General features: G+C 50.8%; 2 protein-coding genes across 2 annotated transcripts in view; one reads left to right on the forward strand and one right to left on the reverse strand.

Moving 5' to 3' along the window:
• ALG1 (ALG1, chitobiosyldiphosphodolichol beta-mannosyltransferase) overlaps positions 1-10,746 on the forward strand; it is a 12,330-nt gene extending 1,584 nt beyond the window's left edge. Inside the window, exons 2-13 of the mRNA XM_006757921.2 lie at positions 110-187; positions 336-439; positions 2,087-2,235; positions 3,666-3,755; positions 4,327-4,437; positions 5,262-5,383; positions 5,586-5,624; positions 5,919-5,978; positions 6,728-6,838; positions 8,127-8,241; positions 9,147-9,222; positions 10,236-10,746. Of these exons, the coding sequence (XP_006757984.1) occupies positions 110-187; positions 336-439; positions 2,087-2,235; positions 3,666-3,755; positions 4,327-4,437; positions 5,262-5,383; positions 5,586-5,624; positions 5,919-5,978; positions 6,728-6,838; positions 8,127-8,241; positions 9,147-9,222; positions 10,236-10,367 (1,187 nt within the window). The 3' untranslated portion in view covers positions 10,368-10,746. The remainder of the gene's footprint in view (positions 1-109; positions 188-335; positions 440-2,086; positions 2,236-3,665; positions 3,756-4,326; positions 4,438-5,261; positions 5,384-5,585; positions 5,625-5,918; positions 5,979-6,727; positions 6,839-8,126; positions 8,242-9,146; positions 9,223-10,235) is intronic.
• Positions 10,747-12,150: 1,404 nt separating this feature from the next.
• EEF2KMT (eukaryotic elongation factor 2 lysine methyltransferase) overlaps positions 12,151-18,541 on the reverse strand; it is a gene marked incomplete at its 5' end in the record, with an annotated part of 13,287 nt that continues 6,896 nt past the window's right edge. Inside the window, 4 exons of the mRNA XM_015560148.1 lie at positions 12,151-12,346; positions 14,335-14,484; positions 15,764-16,059; positions 16,146-16,279. Coding sequence (XP_015415634.1) covers positions 12,246-12,346; positions 14,335-14,484; positions 15,764-16,059; positions 16,146-16,279 — 681 coding nt within the window. The remainder of the gene's footprint in view (positions 12,347-14,334; positions 14,485-15,763; positions 16,060-16,145; positions 16,280-18,541) is intronic.

Below are 18,541 nucleotides of genomic sequence, written 5' to 3' on the forward strand. Positions count from 1 at the left end.
AAAGTCCTATTTTCCAAAATACTCTCCACTATTTTACCTGAGCTGGCAGGTCATCTGTCTTTAAATTAGATTGTCCTGTCTGGTTCATTAAAGGGGACATTCTTTTCAGACTCCAGACCCCACGATGAGCTCTTGCAGAATGACAGAATTCGGATTGTACCTTTGACAGAACTTGAGAGACTTGCAGGTAGGGTGCAGCACACTCCATATTTCTGTGTGTGTGTGTGTGTGTGTGTGTGTGTGTGTGGCTGGGCGGTGTGTGTGTGGGGGTGCTGGTGGTGTCTGCAAATTGCCAACAACTCTTTTGGTAGTGACAGCTATTTTCTGACTTGCAGTTGGGCCGCACATTCTTCAGTATGGAGTCAAAGTTGTATTTCAGGTGGTGCACTTGCTGTGGAAGTTGATGTGCAGTGAGCCAGCAGCCTACATCTTTCTCCAGGTATATGTCAGCCCTGCTTCTTTCTGTGAGAATCACTGTTGACAGTTCTCCTTACTTTCCAGCCTTTAAAAATGCACAGGTTGGTAAATAAATTGCACGTCTGTGTGTATAAACTTTTAAGGATATGAATAGGAGACTAGAGTATGTGTCCATTCTGTTTATGGTACCCATCCAGTTTACTTTTCTGTGTCATTATAGGTAAGTCTCATGTCGTACTTATTACACATCTAAGTGTTTTACATGTGTGAACTCATTTAATCACTGACAGCAATCCTAAGAATAGGTTCTTATATTACATTTTAGAGATTTTAGAGATGAGGAGACCTAGATCCAGAGAAGTTCAGTAAGTAGCCCATTGTTACACAGCTAGGAAGTGCTGGAGGCAGAATTTTTTGTTTTGTCAATCTTCACCCAAGGGTATTTTTTTCTATTGAGTTTTGGAGAGAGTGGAAGGGTGGGGGAGAGACAGAGAGAGAGAGAAACATTGATTGGTTGCCTCCCGCATGGGCCCTGACCCGGAGCTGGGGATTGAGCCTGCAACCAAGGTATGTGCCCTTGACTGGAATCGAACCTGTGACCCTTCAGTCTGTGGGCTGATGCTCTATCCACTGAACTAGACCGACTAGGGCTGGAGACAGAATTTGAACTAGATAGTCAATCTGGCTCTGGACTTATGATCTTAACCTCTTCCCTTCACTTTTTAGCATATAGAAACACCTTTTTTTAAATTTATTTAAACATTTTTTTAAAAAATTGATTTTAGAGAGAAAGGGAGGGAGCGAGAGGGATAGAAACAACAATGAGAGAGAAACATCAACATTGATTGGCTGCTTCCTACACGCCTCCCTGCTGGGGATTGAGCCCACAACCTAGGCATGTGCCCAGACCAGGAATCGAACCGGTGACCTCCTGGTGCACAGGCCGACAGTCAACCACTGAGCCATACCGGCTGGGTAGAAGCACCTTCATTTAATTGGCTGATGTACCCTAATTATTTATTTAGTCTTTTTTTATGGTAAAAGAGTATCAATGAATATATGTTTTTTGCATAAGTCTGATCTCTTTCTTGGGATCAGTTCATAGGAGTGGAAGTGCTTGGTCAAAACTGGTGCACTTTAAAATGCTGTGGTGTGCCACCTGATAGCCCTAGAGTAAGGCTGGGCCAGTTTATCCCCCACCCAAGGGGATGCCTCTTCCCCCACACAATTGCCACCTAACTAAATGTACCTCCTTGGTTCGATGATCTGGGACTTTTCAGGTTGGTCAGTTTGTTTGTTTCTTTTTTTTTTTTAAAATATATTTTATTGATTTTTTACAGAGAGGAAGGGAGAGAGATAGAGAGTTAGAAACATCGATGAGAGAGAGACATCAATCAGCTGCCTCCTGCACATCTCCCACTGGGGATGTGCCCGCAACCCAGGTACATGCCCTTGACCGGAATCGAACCTGGGACCTTTCAGTCCACAGGCCAACGCTCTATCCACTGAGCCAAACCGGTTTCGGCCAGTTTGTTTCTTTTATGACGTTTTATACCTTTTTTTAGTGAAGAAGAGGGTCTTTTGGCTATCGATCATGTACATTGCACCCAGTTTATTGTCAATGATGGTCTGCTTTCCTCCTCTTCATTCAAGTCTCTTTTTTTCCCAGAACCCCCCCGGCCTGCCTGCCATTGCTGTCTGCTGGTTTGTGGCCTGCCTCTGTGGGACCAAGCTCGTCATCGACTGGCACAACTATGGCTACTCCATTATGGGTCTGGTACATGGCCCCAGCCACTGCCTCGTTCTGCTGGCCAAGTGGTGAGGGTCTGGTATCTGGTGCAGATACCTTCCCTGAACTGTGGTAGGAAGAAGGGCCTGGGGGGAGACTCAGTGAAGCTGGTTCCATACATACTCTGTGGGGTAAGGGCTAGGCTGGGGAATTGGGCAGATGCTGGTTAAAAGTGATGGAAACAGGCCTAAGCAAAGGACAGCATTTGATGGCTCATGAAACAGAGAAGTCCAGAGAAATGGCTGACTTGAACTCAAAAAGGGTGTTATCAGGACCCCTTTCATCTCTCTTTCCACACTCCCTCTGGGAGGTATATCTCAGGTTCTGGGCGCTCCCCTTGCTGTCAGCTTCACCCTGTCAGGCTCTGGAGAGAGTGAGCCTCTGATTGGCACCTGCCATCCTGTGACCTCACACTGAGGCCGGGAGCTGTAGCACCGCATTGCCTCAGGATTGGCACAAGTGCTCCACTGGGAGAGCTGAGATCCCAGGTGTACCCAGACCAGATTCCCAATAAAAACGGGCTGCTGCTGGAAGATAGGGACACAGGCCACCATTTAATGCGGCTGATGAGAGAGGGAGAGGGAAGAAGGGCCTGTGTTTGCAGGTTTGACCAGGAGCAGGCAGAGTTGGTCTGTGCTGAGCCCCAGTATACAACACCTGCCTCAGTGGAGACTTGCAGCCTCCCCTGATGGGTCATTCTCTGATGGTGGTAGCAGTGGTGGCAGCAGTAATTATTGAGCACTTGCTGCATGCCAGGCTCAGTCCTAGTCCTTTATCCCATTCAGTCTACACTGCCCCCCTTTTACAGGCCGGGAAATCAAGGCTGAGAACCATTATGTCTCTTGCCTCACAGCTAATAAGTGTGTGGCCCAAAGTGCAGGCCCAGGCTGTCCAATTCCAGAGCTCTCTGCATCCTGAATTAGCAACAAGCCCCGATACACCAATGGTGTTAACCTGAGTCTCATTCCCCCTTTCTGGTTCTCTTTCAGTTCTGCCCTATCATCAGGTTGCAAGCCTCCGTTTGGAGCAAAACTGTTGTTGACACCTCTCTGTCATTTGCTAAACTCCTCTGTAACACATGGGGAGCATCCTCAGCCCTACAGCCTTTGTAGGGAAGTAAAGGCTAAAATTGCAGGGTAGCTAAAAAGTAATAACAGGGACTTTATTGTATTTCTTCTTATGGCAAGAGAGACTGGATTTTCCCTTCGGTAGCATATATTGTTTCCTTTGAAAGTAATTGTATTTAAGCTGAGAAGCGATACAATGTAAAGAAAGATGTGAAGGAACAGTAGCACAGGTGGAACTCAGTACAAATCCTGGGAAGTTACCTTGCCAGTGACCCAATTTGGGAGACCCCAGCTCTGCAGCCTCTCTGTATGGAAAGGTTTCTAGTCACATGGTGGTTATGGTCATGGGGCCTGGCCAGGGCTCCTGGCTGAGCAACGCTGTGTCTTTTCAGGTACGAAAAGCTGTTCGGACGCCTCTCCCACCTGAACCTGTGTGTGACCAGTGAGATGCGGGAAGACCTGGCAGAGAACTGGAGCATCAAGTAGGGACCTGGGGTGGGGCAAGGGGCCCCAGCTCAGTTGGTCCCAGCTGCAGTGCTTGCTGTGTCATGTTGGCGAGGCATCTGGAAATATCCAGGGGCCTGGGAGATGGTTATTGTCTTGAGAAGCTGAGGGAGGAGGAGGTTGGAGTTTCTTTCCCAGCCAGCCAGACAGCCCAGGCAGTTTTTAAATATATATGTTGGTTGATTTCAGAGAGGAAAGAAGAGGGAGAGAGAGATGAAACATCAATGATGAGAGAGAATCATTGATTGGCTGCCTCCTGCGTGTTCCCCACTGGGGATCAAGCCTGCAACCCAGACATATGCTGGGAATTGAACTGTGACCTCTGGTTTATTGGTCGGTGCTCAATCGCTGAGCCACACCAGCTGGACTGGCCTAGGCAGTTTTGATTTTAGAACTTCTCTTTCTGATTCCCCAAGTAATTCATAGCTTCTTATTGTCATTGTCTGAGACTTGGATCCCCCAAGTGCCCTTCTTTTTCCAGATCTTCCTGGGTCTTCTGTTCCTTAAGCCCTTCTCCACTCCTAGAGCCTCCCTCTGATCTCTTTGCAGAGCTGTGACTGTCTACGACAAGCCAGCATCTTTCTTTAAAGAGACGCCCTTGGACCTGCAACACCGGCTCTTTATGAAGCTGGGCCGCACCTACCCTGCACTCAGGGCCAGGTAGGTCTCCTGTCTTCCATCTTCTCTTGTGTTCGCTGCTGTCCTGGCTTCTCCCCCGTCTCTTTGCTGCAGACTTGGGAATCCACTAAATCTATGGGTTGGCTAACTATGGCTCCAGGCCCACTGCCTGTTCATAAATAGCTTTATTGGAATGCAGCACCTTCATTCACTTACGCATTGTCCATGGCTGCTTTCACACTACAACAGTGGAGCTGTTACAAAAGAGATCAAATAAAAGCTTAAAGTGTTTATTCTCTGGCCATTGAAGGAAATGTTCGGCCTGCACAAGGCTGTGGGCATTTTACCCTCCTGCCTGCAGGCTCCTGACCCCAGGTCTGTGGACCTGTGTGATCTGTGGGATGTCTCCCAGGGCTCAGGAAAGGCCCTTTAGCAGCAGTTCACACGCCAGTTGTTCGCTCCTTTCAGTAACCTGGGAGCCAGGTGGGAGGTCACAGCATCTTCATCATAAGTCAGTGGTCGGCAAACTGCGGCTCACGAGCCACATGTGGCTCGTGAGCCGCAGTTTGCCGACCACTGTCCTAAGTTGAGGGAATGATAAGAATAGGAAGCTGGTGAAGGCTGGGGTTGAGTCGGTCTTGTCTGCTGTTGTGACCTCAGCACCTAGCAACCAATAAATATTGATACAGAAAGCAAGGCACATGTCTGTGCCCCGGCCTAGGGTTGTAGGGTTGGCTCGGTGTGGCTGACATGGCCATACCCTGACCTTCGGGAGCTTCGGGGCCTCACTCTGGTGGGCGATGGCCATCCTGTGGCCTGTGGGCCTGCTCTGTGGCATCTTACAGGCTCTGTCTCTGCTCCTTCAGCTCAGATCCCTCGGACCCAGCCACGGAGAGGTCGGCCTTCACGGAGCGGGATGCTAACAGTGGGATGGTGACACGTCTTCGTGGGCGGCCGGCCCTGTTGGTCAGCAGCACAAGCTGGACAGGTCTCAGGATCCCCCTGTGCACTTGGGGCTTGTACGAGCACCTGTCTGAGCCGGCATTCTTCTTCCTGCCAGGCCTATGCCCCCCACATACATTTGGGGTGCCCTGAGGCCCTGATGAGAAAGGGGAGGGCGTTGAGCTGGGTGGGATGGGGGCGGGGGGAGACATTTAGAAACCAGCGTGATCCTGTCTCTCTTCTTGTAGAGGATGAAGACTTCTCCATCTTCCTGGCAGCGTTAGAAAGTAGGTGTGTGGCTGTGATCAGGAGCTGGGCTTGTCAGGGGTCATTGAGCTGCATGGTGTCCTCTGCAGAGTGTCCCTCCCCCCTGGGCTGCAGGGTGGGCAGCCTGGGCACTTGGGTGGTGGAGGTGGTGGCTCTGAGTCCCCATTTGGGTCATTGAGTGACCAGGCGGAGAACTGAAGTGCCATCTCTGGGAGAGTGACCTTGTGTCTGGAATTGTCTCTCCGCATTCCCCTCCACACCCCTCCCTCATCTGAGTAGACGATCCTGGTCATCATGTATTTTCTTAAACACAGAGTTTGAACAGCTGATCCTGAATGGAGAAAGCTTGCCTTCTTTGGTCTGTGTGATAACAGGTACTGCCTGGGACCCTCCATGTTCCTGTATTTGGCTTGGGGTCAAGGAGACGGGAAAGCATCTGCCTTTCTGGTGTGCCTCTCCTATGTCAGGCAGGGAATGCTCCTTGTTTCCTTAATCCTCATGGCAGCTCCCTGACATAGGTTTTTCTATACCTGTTTGACAGCGAGGGAAACTGAGGCTCAGAGGGCCTCACAGCAGGGCCTGGGGCCTGGGTTTGAATCTGAGCTTTTCACTTCTTCAGTGGTTTGCAGGTGTTTTTTCTTTTCTTTCTTTCTTTTTTTTAAAGAGGCCAGTGTCTGACATAAAATTGCTTCCAGAGTAGCCCAGTGGGAAGAGAAGCAGAGCTGTGGTCGGAGGAGGAGGGTCCTGGGCCAGGTGTCCCACCTTCCGCACTCCCCTCCTCCTGGCCTCTGGGCTCCCAGGGTGGCAGAAGCCCCCTGCACATGCCATGCCACCTGGGACTCCTGGTGCGGCACAGGGCAGTCCATGTGAGAATCGGTGTCTAATTGGCACTCTGGCGCCAGGCCAGAGTTTATCCTGGCCACGCTCACAGCCTGCTGGGCACAGGTTGCCGTGGCCTCGGTGGTCAGGGTGCACACCCCTGGAGGGTTGTTTCTGGAAGGGGCCAGGTGGGAGTTTGATTGGAGCTGAGGCATGTGGGCTTCCTTGGCAGGGGCTTCTCAGGTCTGGGCCATGGGTGGAGCTAGAGGCGGGCCAGTGCAGTAACTCCGATTTTCTCTGAAAGGCAAAGGGCCTCTGAAGGAGCATTACAGCCACCTCATTGGCCAGAAGCATCTCCAGCACATCCAGGTCTGTACCCCATGGCTGGAGGCTGAGGATTACCCCCTGCTTCTAGGTAAGGATGTCTGGCAGGAGGCCTGGGGTCGGGGTGGGGGGCGGGGAGGGGCGTTGGAGGCGGGTGGTGGGAGTGACAGAGGGGGTGCTGGGCTGAGGTTTAAGAGGGAATACTTTAGGGCTGGAGGACAGACTTTTTCTGAAAATGACAAGATTGTAAATATTTTATTGGCCTCTGTTGCACATTTGTTTTTGCAACCCTTTAAAAATTAAAAGATATTCTCAGCTCAAGGGCCATACACACATCAGCCTCAGGCTGAGTTGGGCCTGGCCTTGGGCCCTGCTCCAGGGGCCACCTGGGACAGAGGTGCTGCTTGCCAGGAACCTGTTGGAGGAGCTGCTGACTGAACTCCAGGAAGGGAGGCTGTTTCCTGGTGTGCCAGCCCCTCCCTGCCCGGTGGGCTCAGGTGCTGTTTGCCAGGGATTGTAAGAGGTTTATGTCCTTTTAGCCTCCACGCCCTCCGTTCAGTCCTGCTCTTCCGTCCAGGCAAGAGGGCTGGGCTGGCTCTGGTTGGGGCCCATTGTTCCCAAGTGCCGGAGGGCAGTGCCGAGATGAATGTTAGGCATATTTACGTTTCCTTCGAGAATGTCCTCCCCTTCTCTTCCCGTCTTCATTCCTCTGGGGAGGGCAGAGTTGGCCTGGTACTGATGCGTCTCCAAGGCTCATCTTCCAGCAGCCAGTGAGCAGTCCAGGCAGAGAGCCTTTGTAGGCAGGCATTTCCAGCCAGTACTTAGTGAAGTGAGCTTGTTTATTTGGCTTTATTTTCACAGCGACAGCTGGTTTTCTGTTGAGTCTGCTGTGGGTTCAAAATTTTTCTAATTATTATGATAAAATATATATAAGAAAATTTGCCATTTTAACCACTTTCCCATTTAAAGTGTACATACAACTCGGTGGCATGAATTATGTTCGCAGTGTTGTGCAATCATCATCACTGTTTCCAAAACAGCCTCATCACCCCAAGCAGACACTCTGAATCCATTCAGCATGATTGCTGTGGGTTCTTTTAAAATAAATGGTGGTTAAGTAGGAAAAGGGAGTCTGTTTAAATTAAAATGTTAATGATAGACAGGTAGTTTTCAGATAGGGCTGCGTGGCCAGGATTGGACACTGTGTGTCCCCACCCTGCACCGGATGCTTGGCTGGCTCCAGCCAGTTCTATGGGGGGTTGGGAGTGTTTCCCACTTCCCACTCCCACCAGAGGCGTCAACCCACAGTCCTCACATCACGTGTGGTCAAAGGGAGCATGGCCAGTGCTCTGACGACCCCACCCGCACCCCCTCCGCAGGGTCAGCAGACCTAGGTGTCTGCCTGCACAAGTCCTCCAGCGGCCTGGACCTGCCCATGAAGGTGGTGGACATGTTTGGATGCTGCCTGCCTGTGTGTGCCGTGAACTTCCGGTGGTAGGAGTGGAAACTGAATCTTCTGGGATTTAGGTTCTCAGATTAGCAGCTGGGGGAACCAGTGTGGTCAGAGCTGCCCCCCAGAAAGGCTCCACCTCCTGATTGGGGTGCTCAGCCAGGTGGCCCTGGGAGTGGGAGTCCCTGGATGGGCTGAGTCCTACTGCAGGAGTTGGCTTCCGCTTAGAGCTCATGTTGAAGGAAAACTACTCGTCCTCAATACTCAACTCGGGGCTTGTGTGCAAAGGATAAAGCGGTGGCTGAAATTGCCTGCACAGTTTACGTGATTTTATTTCTCTCTCCCTTTTGTCTGAGCTCATTTACTCTTATTCAAATTAGTCAAATGAGTGCAATTCTGTCTCCGCTCTTCTTGGCAAAGATGGGGGTTTGGAGAGGACAGTGTGAGAAGAGGCTCTAGAAACTGCTCTCCCATGGGCTCATGAGCCAGCCTCTGGACGGAAATCAGGATGTTAGACCCTTGTGTGAGCTGAGCACTGCACTCTGGGGTTACCCAGAAAAGTCACCCGTAATGTGCTGCCTCCAATGGGGTTGCCTTTTACCTTGTTTCTCTGCCGCATGGTTAAAAAACAAGCAGAACCCACTGAGTGTGTCCTCACTGTAAAGAGCAGAGAGCAGGAAAGGCTCAGATCCCTGTTCATTGTCCCCCCCCGCCCCCCCCCCCTCAATGCCCCCAAATCGGTTTGGATTTTTGATATGTACCTTCCCAGGTCTATTTTCTATTCAGATGTCAAATCTAAGACCAGATTCATTGGAACCAAACTGACTGTTCCTGACCCCTGGCTTGGCCTGTGGGTGGGGAGTGGTGGCATGGGGGGTCCAGGTGGGCACCTTGGAGTTCTGGTGTCTTCTCCAGGCAGCTCTCGGGCTTCCCTCAATTCTCTCTGCAGCTTACATGAGCTTGTGAAACATGAGGAGAACGGCCTGGTCTTTGAGGACGCAGAGGAACTGGCTGCGCAGCTGCAGGTAGTGTTCCAGGGCTTGCAGGGCGTCAGGCTGGCACTGGGCCGTGCCCCTGGACTCCGTGAGCCTGCGCTAGGTCTGGGGAAAGGCAGCAGGAGGAAACAGCGGCCCCAGAGGTTGGGCCTCAGTGGGCCCAGGGGAATTCAGGCACACTCCACCTGCTGCTGGGTTTGTGGAGCTTATGCCACGCAGATGATGGTGCACAGGTGGACTGTCATTTAGGGAGCAATGGGTATCAGGAGGGAGAGTGAGGAGTGAAGGGAGCTTCCTAGACCAGCCTTGCAAGATGGACGGGAGTCTTCAAAGGATACTTAATTTCTTATTACAAAAAGTCATATATCATCATTTTTGATAGTTGAGACATGGGTGGCAAACTTTCTTGAAAGGCCCAGCTAGAAAAATCTGGTGTGACTGTGTTTCAATAAAGCTCTATTTGCAAAGACAGGTGGAAGGTCCAATTCAGCCTACAGACTACAGTTTGCAGATACCTGACTCAGTTTAGTGAAACTGGAAAGAACACAGACAATGTCTTGTTCCCAGCCCATGGGCTGGACAGTGCTGGGCAGAGACTGAGGGGTGGGTGCTCTTGGAGGAAGGAACAGCATGGCGGAGGCTGGGGGCTACTGCAGGTCAGTGTGTGGATGGCGAGCACTGCAGCTTGGCCGAGCTGTTGAGTAGGAGGAGTAGGAAATGGAACATGGCTGGAGTCTGAGGGGTCCAATAAGACCAGTGAGGGAGGGGCTGGCTGGGCCAGGGAGGTCAGGCTCAGAGATGTTTGAGATGTTTCCCACTCTGTGTGGAGGAAACTGGCAGGCTGGTGCAGGGAGGCCACTGGAGGCTCCCAGCCACTGGTGGTGGTAGTGTGGCCACAGAGGGAGGGTTTCTAAATCACTGCCCGGACAGCTGTGTTTGGGGTGCAGCTGTGTTTGGGGTGCAGCAGAGGTCCAGGCTGCTGGGAACAGGGGTGGGGGTGTTGGAAGCGGTGATGAGGGAAGTTTTTGTCATTTTTCTTCTAGATGCTTTTCTCAAAGTTTCCTGATCCTGCTGGCAAACTGAACCAGTTCCGGAAGAATCTTCGGGAGTCCAAGCAGCTTCGTTGGGACGAGAGCTGGAAACAGACAGTTCTCCCTTTGCTTGTGGACACATGACCCCTTGGGCCAAAGACTGAACCCTCCTGAGCATGTCCTGGTGTTGGATGTCACAAAGAGGAAGACCCTGAGGCTCATGCAAACTCTGCCCTGCTCTCATCGGCTTCCCACCAGAACGTGCTCCTTGTCCCTCCTCCTGCCTCTTCCAGCTGCTTGTTCCCTGCGCAAACTGTGTAGAGCAGCGCCTCCCAGTGGATGGCAGTTGAAAGGATAGCAGCAGGTGCCATGCGTGGGATGAAATTATTCCCGCCCCCCCCCACCCCTTCCTTTAAACTTTATTCAAACTTTTTTAAAACACTTCATGACAGCCAGGTTTGCTGTCGTGAATTTTGGCAGTTTCATGACCACTTTGGTCAATAAAAAGTCGTATGGTCATTTTCTAAGTTGCCAGACAGTCTCAATTCAGGACAGAGAGGTGAGGGCAGCAAGAAAGTTTTAATTGGTGCTGGTATAGATGGCTTCCCATCCCTGGGGACACTCAGTTGCACCTCTGTGACGGGGCGATGTGCTTTTCTCATGCTGGCTGCTCCAGTTTTGGGAGGTCCATTCTACACAGAATCTGTTGGAAGCCTCATTGCTTCCTGTTTTCTTTGAGAATGATTTAAATACTTCCAGACAGCCAGGCTGTGGGCCTGTGCTCAGAGTGTTAGGTGCATTGGGCTGTCACAGTCAATGACATTAACATCAGAAACGGAGGAGAAATCCCAAACCAAAGGGCCACAAATGAAATTCTCAATCAGATGGAGAAGGTTGTCTACCAAGTGAAGTGCTAGTTCCCGATGTGTATTGTCAGAGACCATTTCATTGCTCTTCATGCGTTATGAAGGGTAAAGGGGTTTGGGTGATTGGAACCGTTAAGGGAGAGGACCTGTAATAAGGAAATCTTTACAGAGCACTAGAGTACGAGTCCCACATTTTCCTAAAGTGGGGGAAAGAGGTGTCTGCCTTGCACCTCAAACTTCGGGAGGGAGCTTCCACAGGTCTACATGTGAGGCTAACCATGTAGCTGGGGATGTGGGGTCGGTACATCTCAACAGCCAAGAGACGCTTCCCACACAAGCTGAGGAAGGGCCAGCCTCCGGCTTGGAATGAACCTATTCTAATGACTGGGAATCTGTGGCCCAGGAAACTAGTCCAACCTTGAGTCACTTCTCTCTCTCTCCTTCCCTCTAGTTCAGGGGTGGGCAAACTTTTTGACTCGAGGGCCACAATGGGTTCTTAAACTGGACCGGAACAAAAGCATGGATGGAGTGTTTGTGTGAACTAATATAAATTCAAAGTAAACATCATTACATAAAAGGGCAAGGTCTTTTTTTTCAATAGTTTTATTCATTTCAAACGGGCCGGATCCAGCGGGCCGTAGTTTGCCCACGGCTGCTCTAGTTTATTACTTTCCTGTTAATTGCCTGTGGTCTATTCAACATCTCTTTGTCCCTGTTTTTGTCTCCTGGTGTCTGCCTCTCTCAGCATCTGTTCTGTCATGTCCCTAATGTTTCGATTCCTGCCTTGACATGGGCACCACGGCCCCCACACTGTGAGCAGAGATGTGCCATGTGTACTGTAGGATGTGTGTCCAGAATGGAGGAAAACATACTTGATATATATGTTTTTACCAGCACAAGTGGAATGCTTATCGCTGAGCCAAGATTTTCATTTCTGATTTATGGTGATTTGCTTACAACCAGGACTGCTGACAGGAAGGGGTACCCCCACACTTGAACAGTTATATTTCATTAGAACAAAGTTGGTGGTTCCTGATTCAGAATTGAACACTCTTCAAACATTTAAGTCCAGGGGAAGTTTTATCAGCTTTCCCACATAAAAATTCTTTCCCAAGTGATTTAATTTTCGTGGTAATTTCCCCAAACATCTGCAAACCTACAGCATTAGTTTCAGAATTTCCATCTCCGAGTGCTCTTCGTAGGGAAATAGCTTCTGGTTGTGGCGAGGCGTTGCTTCCCATGAGATCCCAGCCTTCCCTGGAAACAGAGCATATGTGTCTCAGGATGGTGGGGTCTGGGGACAGGATGTCGCCTGTCAGTGCAGGGCTGCAGGACGGGCCTGGGGGTGGAGAGCAGGGGAGGGTACAGATTTTCAAGCCCCATCCAGACATCTAGAGTTAGCCTCTGGGAGCAGGACCAGGAATCGTGTCTTTAAATACTTCATGACAGCCAGGTTTGCTGTCTCTGCCCATCGGCCATGCCCATCCCCAAAAGGTCATGGCCTGTCTGGGTTCCCTGTAGCTCTGCACCTGTCCTACACCTCATCGGGTGCAGCCAAGATCTGAACCCGCTCTGCCTGACTGGTCAGCACGTGCCTCCTCACAAAGGCTGACATGAATCTGAAGGGGCAGCCGCCCGCTTCATGAGCACAGATGTCTTAAGAGCCATAGGTGAGGTTCATTTTGTAAGTTTTATTTTGAATGAAAAATTAATATTTAAAAAGGAAATGAAAGGAAATAAAAGTGTAGAAGCATCTATGATCCTGCTGTCCCAAGTATAACAACTGTTAACTAGTGTCTATTCCAGAATTCCCCCATGTGAATAGTAATATAAAGGTGATTATTTTTTAAAATAAAAATTGGCTTATACTATTTATGCTGTTTGGTACTTCGCTTTCTTCATTTAAAATATATTGTAGATTTTGATGGTTACCAGATGGGAAAGGGGTGGGGGATAGGTGAAAAAGGTGAAGGGACTGAGAACTACACATTGGTAGTCATGGAGATGTAAAATACAGCAAAGAGGATATAGTCAATTATATTGTAATAACTATGGTATTAGATGGTTACTAGATTTACTGGCATCATCACTTTTTTAAAAAAAATTTATTATTGGGGGAGGGGAGGTCACAAGATGGTGCGTGGTTTACTGCCCAGGGAATTGCCAGCGTCATCACTTTTTAAGTTACATAAATATCTAATCACAGGGTTGTACACCTAAAACTAATATGTCAACTGTAAATTAAAAATATTAAAACATACATACTGTAGATACTTTTCTCCATAAGTCCCATCTCCAGAGGGACTTCATTCTTTTCGAGGCTCACAGTGCTCTGCCAATAGGACATGGGCACGTGTGGGTGGGTGTCCGGGTGGTCTCTGTTTGTCAGCAGAGGCTGCTGCAGGTGGGGCTTTGCTGGGGGAGGGGGAGGGTGTTGGGGCAAATGGGTCCTGCACTGCTGTCAGGTTCCGAGTTAGAAGGCCTGGTTGGGCCTGGCAGGTGGTGGGAATTGCAGGGCAGTGGGTGTGGGGTGGGAGATTAGGGGTGGAGAGCAGGAGTTACTTAGCCTCCCTACACCCATGTTTCCATGGGCAACAGAGGATGACACCCCTCCAGCTGCTAGAGGGGCTGGAGTCTGAACATGTCAGGTTTGGGGACAGTGCCTGGTCCGCAGCAATGCCAATTCAGGGCTGTAAATGGCAGACTCCTCTCCCTTCTGAAAGTCACCCCTTGTTCTTCCATTTACTGTGCATTTAATCCAGTAATAGCAGCGCCCGTTTTCCTGGGCGTTCCTGTGAGAGGCCCTGCTCCACCTCAGGTGGATGTTTCCACTGTATAGATGCCCGGAGGCAGTGCCAGCTCAGCTCCACCAGGGCGGGTGTTGGAACCAACTCTAGAGCCTGTGCCTGACGGCAACGTGGTCTGAACTTTGTCTACCCTGACACCACTGGCATCCGCCATCCCGTCCTCTTTACAGCCAATGAAACCTGCCCTAACCACATGGCAGGGCTGCTGGCCCCAGCCCTCCAGGATCACGGTGTGCGCTATCTCTGTCCCCCGGAGCCCGCTCTCCCCCGTCTCCTCTGCTGACTTCAGGGCGGGAGTTATCGCCCAGCCCAGCTTCTGGTTTGTCGCTGGGGCCCCATTCTTTCACTTCCCTGGTTTCTGCCTCACTGGAGTCCTGTGTGGGGCCAGCACAGTGGCCCCTGCAGGCTGGACGGCCTCTCAGCCTGTCCTGGGCTCACCTAGCTCAGCGGTGAACAGCTGGCATGTCTCTGGGTTGCGGATGGTGAAGGCAATGTAGGCATCACGAGCCTGCTGGTCCTTCTGGCAAGCAGAGAGTGTCTGCAGGACCCTGACCAGTGAGAGGACAGTTTCTGGGCAGTACAGCACATCTGCAATGAAAAACCCTGGGTCACTAACAGGGACTCCCTCTAGGATTCAGGACCCAGAATGGAGAGTGTGGGGTTGTGCCAACCTTGGTAGCAGGTAAAGGGGCAGGAAAACAGCAGTTCTATTAGATGGAAAGAAAGTTATGTATAAAAAGAAAATCCTTAGGAGAATGAAAGCTGCTAAAAGACAAGGCAACAACTGAAAAATATCAAGGACTCACTGTTGTTCCTTAAAAAAAAAAAAAAAATCAATTCTTTAATAAAGCAAACCTGAGTCTGCTTCAGACTTCTTGCGTCTTTGCTCTCTGCAGGGTGGAGACCACCTCGCTCTGGCCTGACAGCCAGGCTTACAGGGATGGTGCCACCTTGGGGTGTGCTGCTTGGGCTCTGCGCTCCGGCTACTGTGTGCCTATGGGTCTCAGGGCTGTGGCCCAGGACCAGAGGTATAGACAGCTCTGTCAGCCAGGGTTTGAGGTGAGCTTGGCAGAGGATAAGGGGTCTGTTGGTGGCCAAGCCAAATGTCCCTTCTCTCAAGCAACCTGTCCTTGCACTAGAAGCGGGGGGTCCCCTCTGTGGGGACTTATCTCCGAAAGACACGGTGTGCATCTGGGATAGAAATATGCAGGAGCTCTTCTCCTCAGGGCCACACAGACATGTGGCGATGGTACCGGGCACAGGGAAGCCAGCGCTGACAGAGGTGGGGTGCTCAGAGCGCCTTCCCTGACTCAGACTCCACTATGTTGGATGGTGAGCCCCTGGGTCCCCGTGACACACAGAGGACTCAGACAGTCCTGGGAATACTGTGCTGTTCCTGTGGCCTCAAAAGGACAAGGCTGCCACAGCCATTTCCCACCCCCTCTGCCTGAAGATGGGGCTGCTCTCACTACTTGATTTAGGTTCCAGATGGCAACTGAGTGGCCTCCCTCAGGCTCTGGAGAGGGACACAAAGGCCGGGCTAATAGGTCAGGCCACCGTGTGCCCTGGGGCCTGCTCTGCTCATCCCAGGCCTTGCGGGCAAGAGCCAGGTTCATTTATCTGATAGAACCATTACAACGGGAATGTAAGTAGCCACTTGATCAAACAGGCGCATGTGGCTTTAGGGCACCCCAAAGTCACACCCTGTGCTTTGATGTCACTCTGGAGGCTCACAGTGACCCTTCCAGATGTCTCATCCATCGGTACCTCCCTGACCCTGCAGAGTCCATGGTCCCCTTCCCTAAACTGAGAGTGGGTGGAGCCACAAGGAAGCCACAAATGGAAGCCACAGGGGGCTGAATGGCACCTGCTGCGATGATGACGTCTGGTTGGAAGGCAGCGAGCTGAGGGGCCGTCACGATGTCCCAGTCCAGCTGTGCCACCGTCACCCTGGGGCTCTCTGTGTTGTGGGTGTTGAGTCCTGGGTGCTGCGCAGGGGCGGTGACATCTGACTCTAACAGGAGGCCATTGAGAAGGATGTTCCCTCGGAGCTGCTCGAGGACAAGGCTGTGACAGTCACTGAAGACATATGCTCTAGGATGGCACATCTTGCAAATGGCCAGGCCTGTGAGGCCGGCTCCACTGCCGAGCTCTAAGACAGTCCTGAGTGGGAGAAGGGGACACGTGTCTGAAATCGTGCTGGGGAAAACTCGCCTTGGTACCCTGCCTGCCCTGTGCCCCGAGGTCACCTGTGAGTGAAAGCCGCTGCGTTCTCTATGGCCCATTCTGCAAGGTAGAGTGCAGCATTCCACGTGACCAGGCCGGTGGTGCCATGGGAAATGATGGCTGAGCTCTCAGAGAGTGTGACTGAGTCCCCGGAAGGCTGGATGGAGACAGGAAGAGAGATAATCCAGCTACCAGAAGACAATAAGCTGGCGTTAAAGGGAAAAAAATCACAGTAGGTGGATGGCTAAATAAACGGGTATGCCCATGCCATGGAATACCACACAGCAATAAAAAAGAACAAATTGTTGACACATGCACCAACCTGGATGGATTGCAAGGGCGTTATGTTGAATGAAAAAAACCAATCTCAGAAGGTCACATACTGTGTGATTCCACTTATCTAACATTCTCAAATTACAGAGTTGTGGAGACGGAGAAACAGATCAGTGGTGGGGCTGCCTGGGGTAGGAACGGGGACTAGCCATGGGTGTGACTATGAAGGGGTGGCCTGAGGGAGGTCTTTGCCGTGACAGAACAGTTCCGTGTCTTGACTGTGGTGGTGCCTGTGCAGGTCCCCACATGTGGTGGACGACACAGAATTACACACACACCGTGCCATGTCAGTGTCCTGGCTGTGATGCTGTGAGTGCCAGGTGTTTCCGCTGGGGGACACTGGGGAAAGAGCACGTGGGCCTCCCTGTAGGATTTTTGCAGCTTTCTGTGGATCTATAGTTTTCTATAATAATAAAAGCGTAATATGCTAATCAGACCAGATGTCCTTCTGGACGAAGCCAGGGCTGGGAGGGTGAAGCCCCTTGCACGAGTTTCATGCATCAGGCCTCTAGTTAATAAAAAGAAGTTACATCTCTCTGGTACCATGAGCTATATGTGAACAGTCTCAGTGTGTGGGGCTTCCTCAGTTCAACCTGACATCTGGGGCTGGGGGAGTCTCTGGCCTTTGGAGTTTCCTGTCATTTCCATCCCCACAGCAGGTGGGGACCCCATGCTTGGCTTACTGGCATGTGTTTCATGGAACATCCAGTCCTGAAACATGTTCTCCAACCTGGGGCTGCTGAGAATGACACCTCCAAGATGCAATCACCCACTCTCAGTCTTCTATTAAGACTGGGGGTGGGGAAGGGAGGTCTGCTTCAGATAGATTGGTCAGAGATAGCTTTTTTGAGGGGGTCACATATGACCTGAGATGTGGGTGAAAAGGAGAAGTGAGGCATGTGAGGTTCTTGGGGGAGAGTAGTCTAGGCAGAGCAAGTGCAAAGGCCCCGGGGCAGCATTGCAGTTAGTGAGTTCAAGGAAGAGAAAGAAGACCAGGGGGCTGGGGCAGGGCATGTGGGACTCATAGGCCACCTAAGGAATTAGGATTGAGTGATGGTGCAAAGGGAAGCCACTGGTGGGTTCTGAACAGGTGAGTGACATGATCGGATTTACCTCAAATCAGGGGGATCACTCAGGGGAATTTGGGGAAGATGGCTGCAGAGTACTTTGGAATCTTCCTGAATCCCTACATCAAGAACAGACAGAGCAGTGAGATAGGGACAACATTTACACCAAAGTATCTATCTCTGTGAGCGTGAAAATATCAACAGATGAGGGAAAACCACAGGCATGACCCTCATGCTCATTGTGTCTGTGGAGACAGAAGAAGGAAGCAATGGGGCATGCGGCTGACCTGAGGACAGGAGAACCCAGAGCTACATCCCGATGAATATCGGGATGCAGGGGCTGGCAAAGAACAGCAAGAACACCTAGGAGGGAACTTGACCACCCGAGCTGGTCAAGGACTACACGAAGGAATATGAGAATGAAAACAAAACTAGATAAAGAGAAAGAGGAGGTGAAATAAAGTGATTTTTAAAAATAGAAAAGAAGTCCGGCTGATGTGCCTCAGTGGTTGAGTTTCGACATATGAACCAGGAGGTCATAGTTCGATTCCTGGTCAGGGCACATTCTTGAGTTGCAGGCTTGGTCCCCAGTGTGGGGCGTACAGGAGGCAGTCAATCAATGATTTTCTCTCATCATTGATGTTTCTTTCTCTCTCCCTTCCTCTCTGAAATCAATACAAATAAATTTAAGCCCTAGCTGGTTTTGCTCAGTGGATAGAACATCGGACTGCAGTCCTGGGTTCGATTCTGTTCAAGGGTACCTTGGTTGCAGGCTCTTCCCTGGTCTGGGGGCCTGGTCAGGGCTTGTGCAGGAGGCAACCAATCGATATGTTTCTCTCACATCAATGATTCCTCTGTCTTTCCCTCTCTCTTCCACTCTCCTTAAAAATCATTGGAAAAATATCCCCTGGTGAGGATTAACAACAACAACAAATGTGTGTGTGTGTGTGTGTGTGTGTGTGTGTGTGTGTGTGTGTGTATCCCCCCCCCAAAAAAAAAACAAAAAAGAAATAGTATAC

Source organism: Myotis davidii, unplaced genomic scaffold, assembly GCF_000327345.1.
Source record: "Myotis davidii unplaced genomic scaffold, ASM32734v1 scaffold555, whole genome shotgun sequence".
Classification (NCBI taxonomy): domain Eukaryota; kingdom Metazoa; phylum Chordata; class Mammalia; order Chiroptera; family Vespertilionidae; genus Myotis; species Myotis davidii.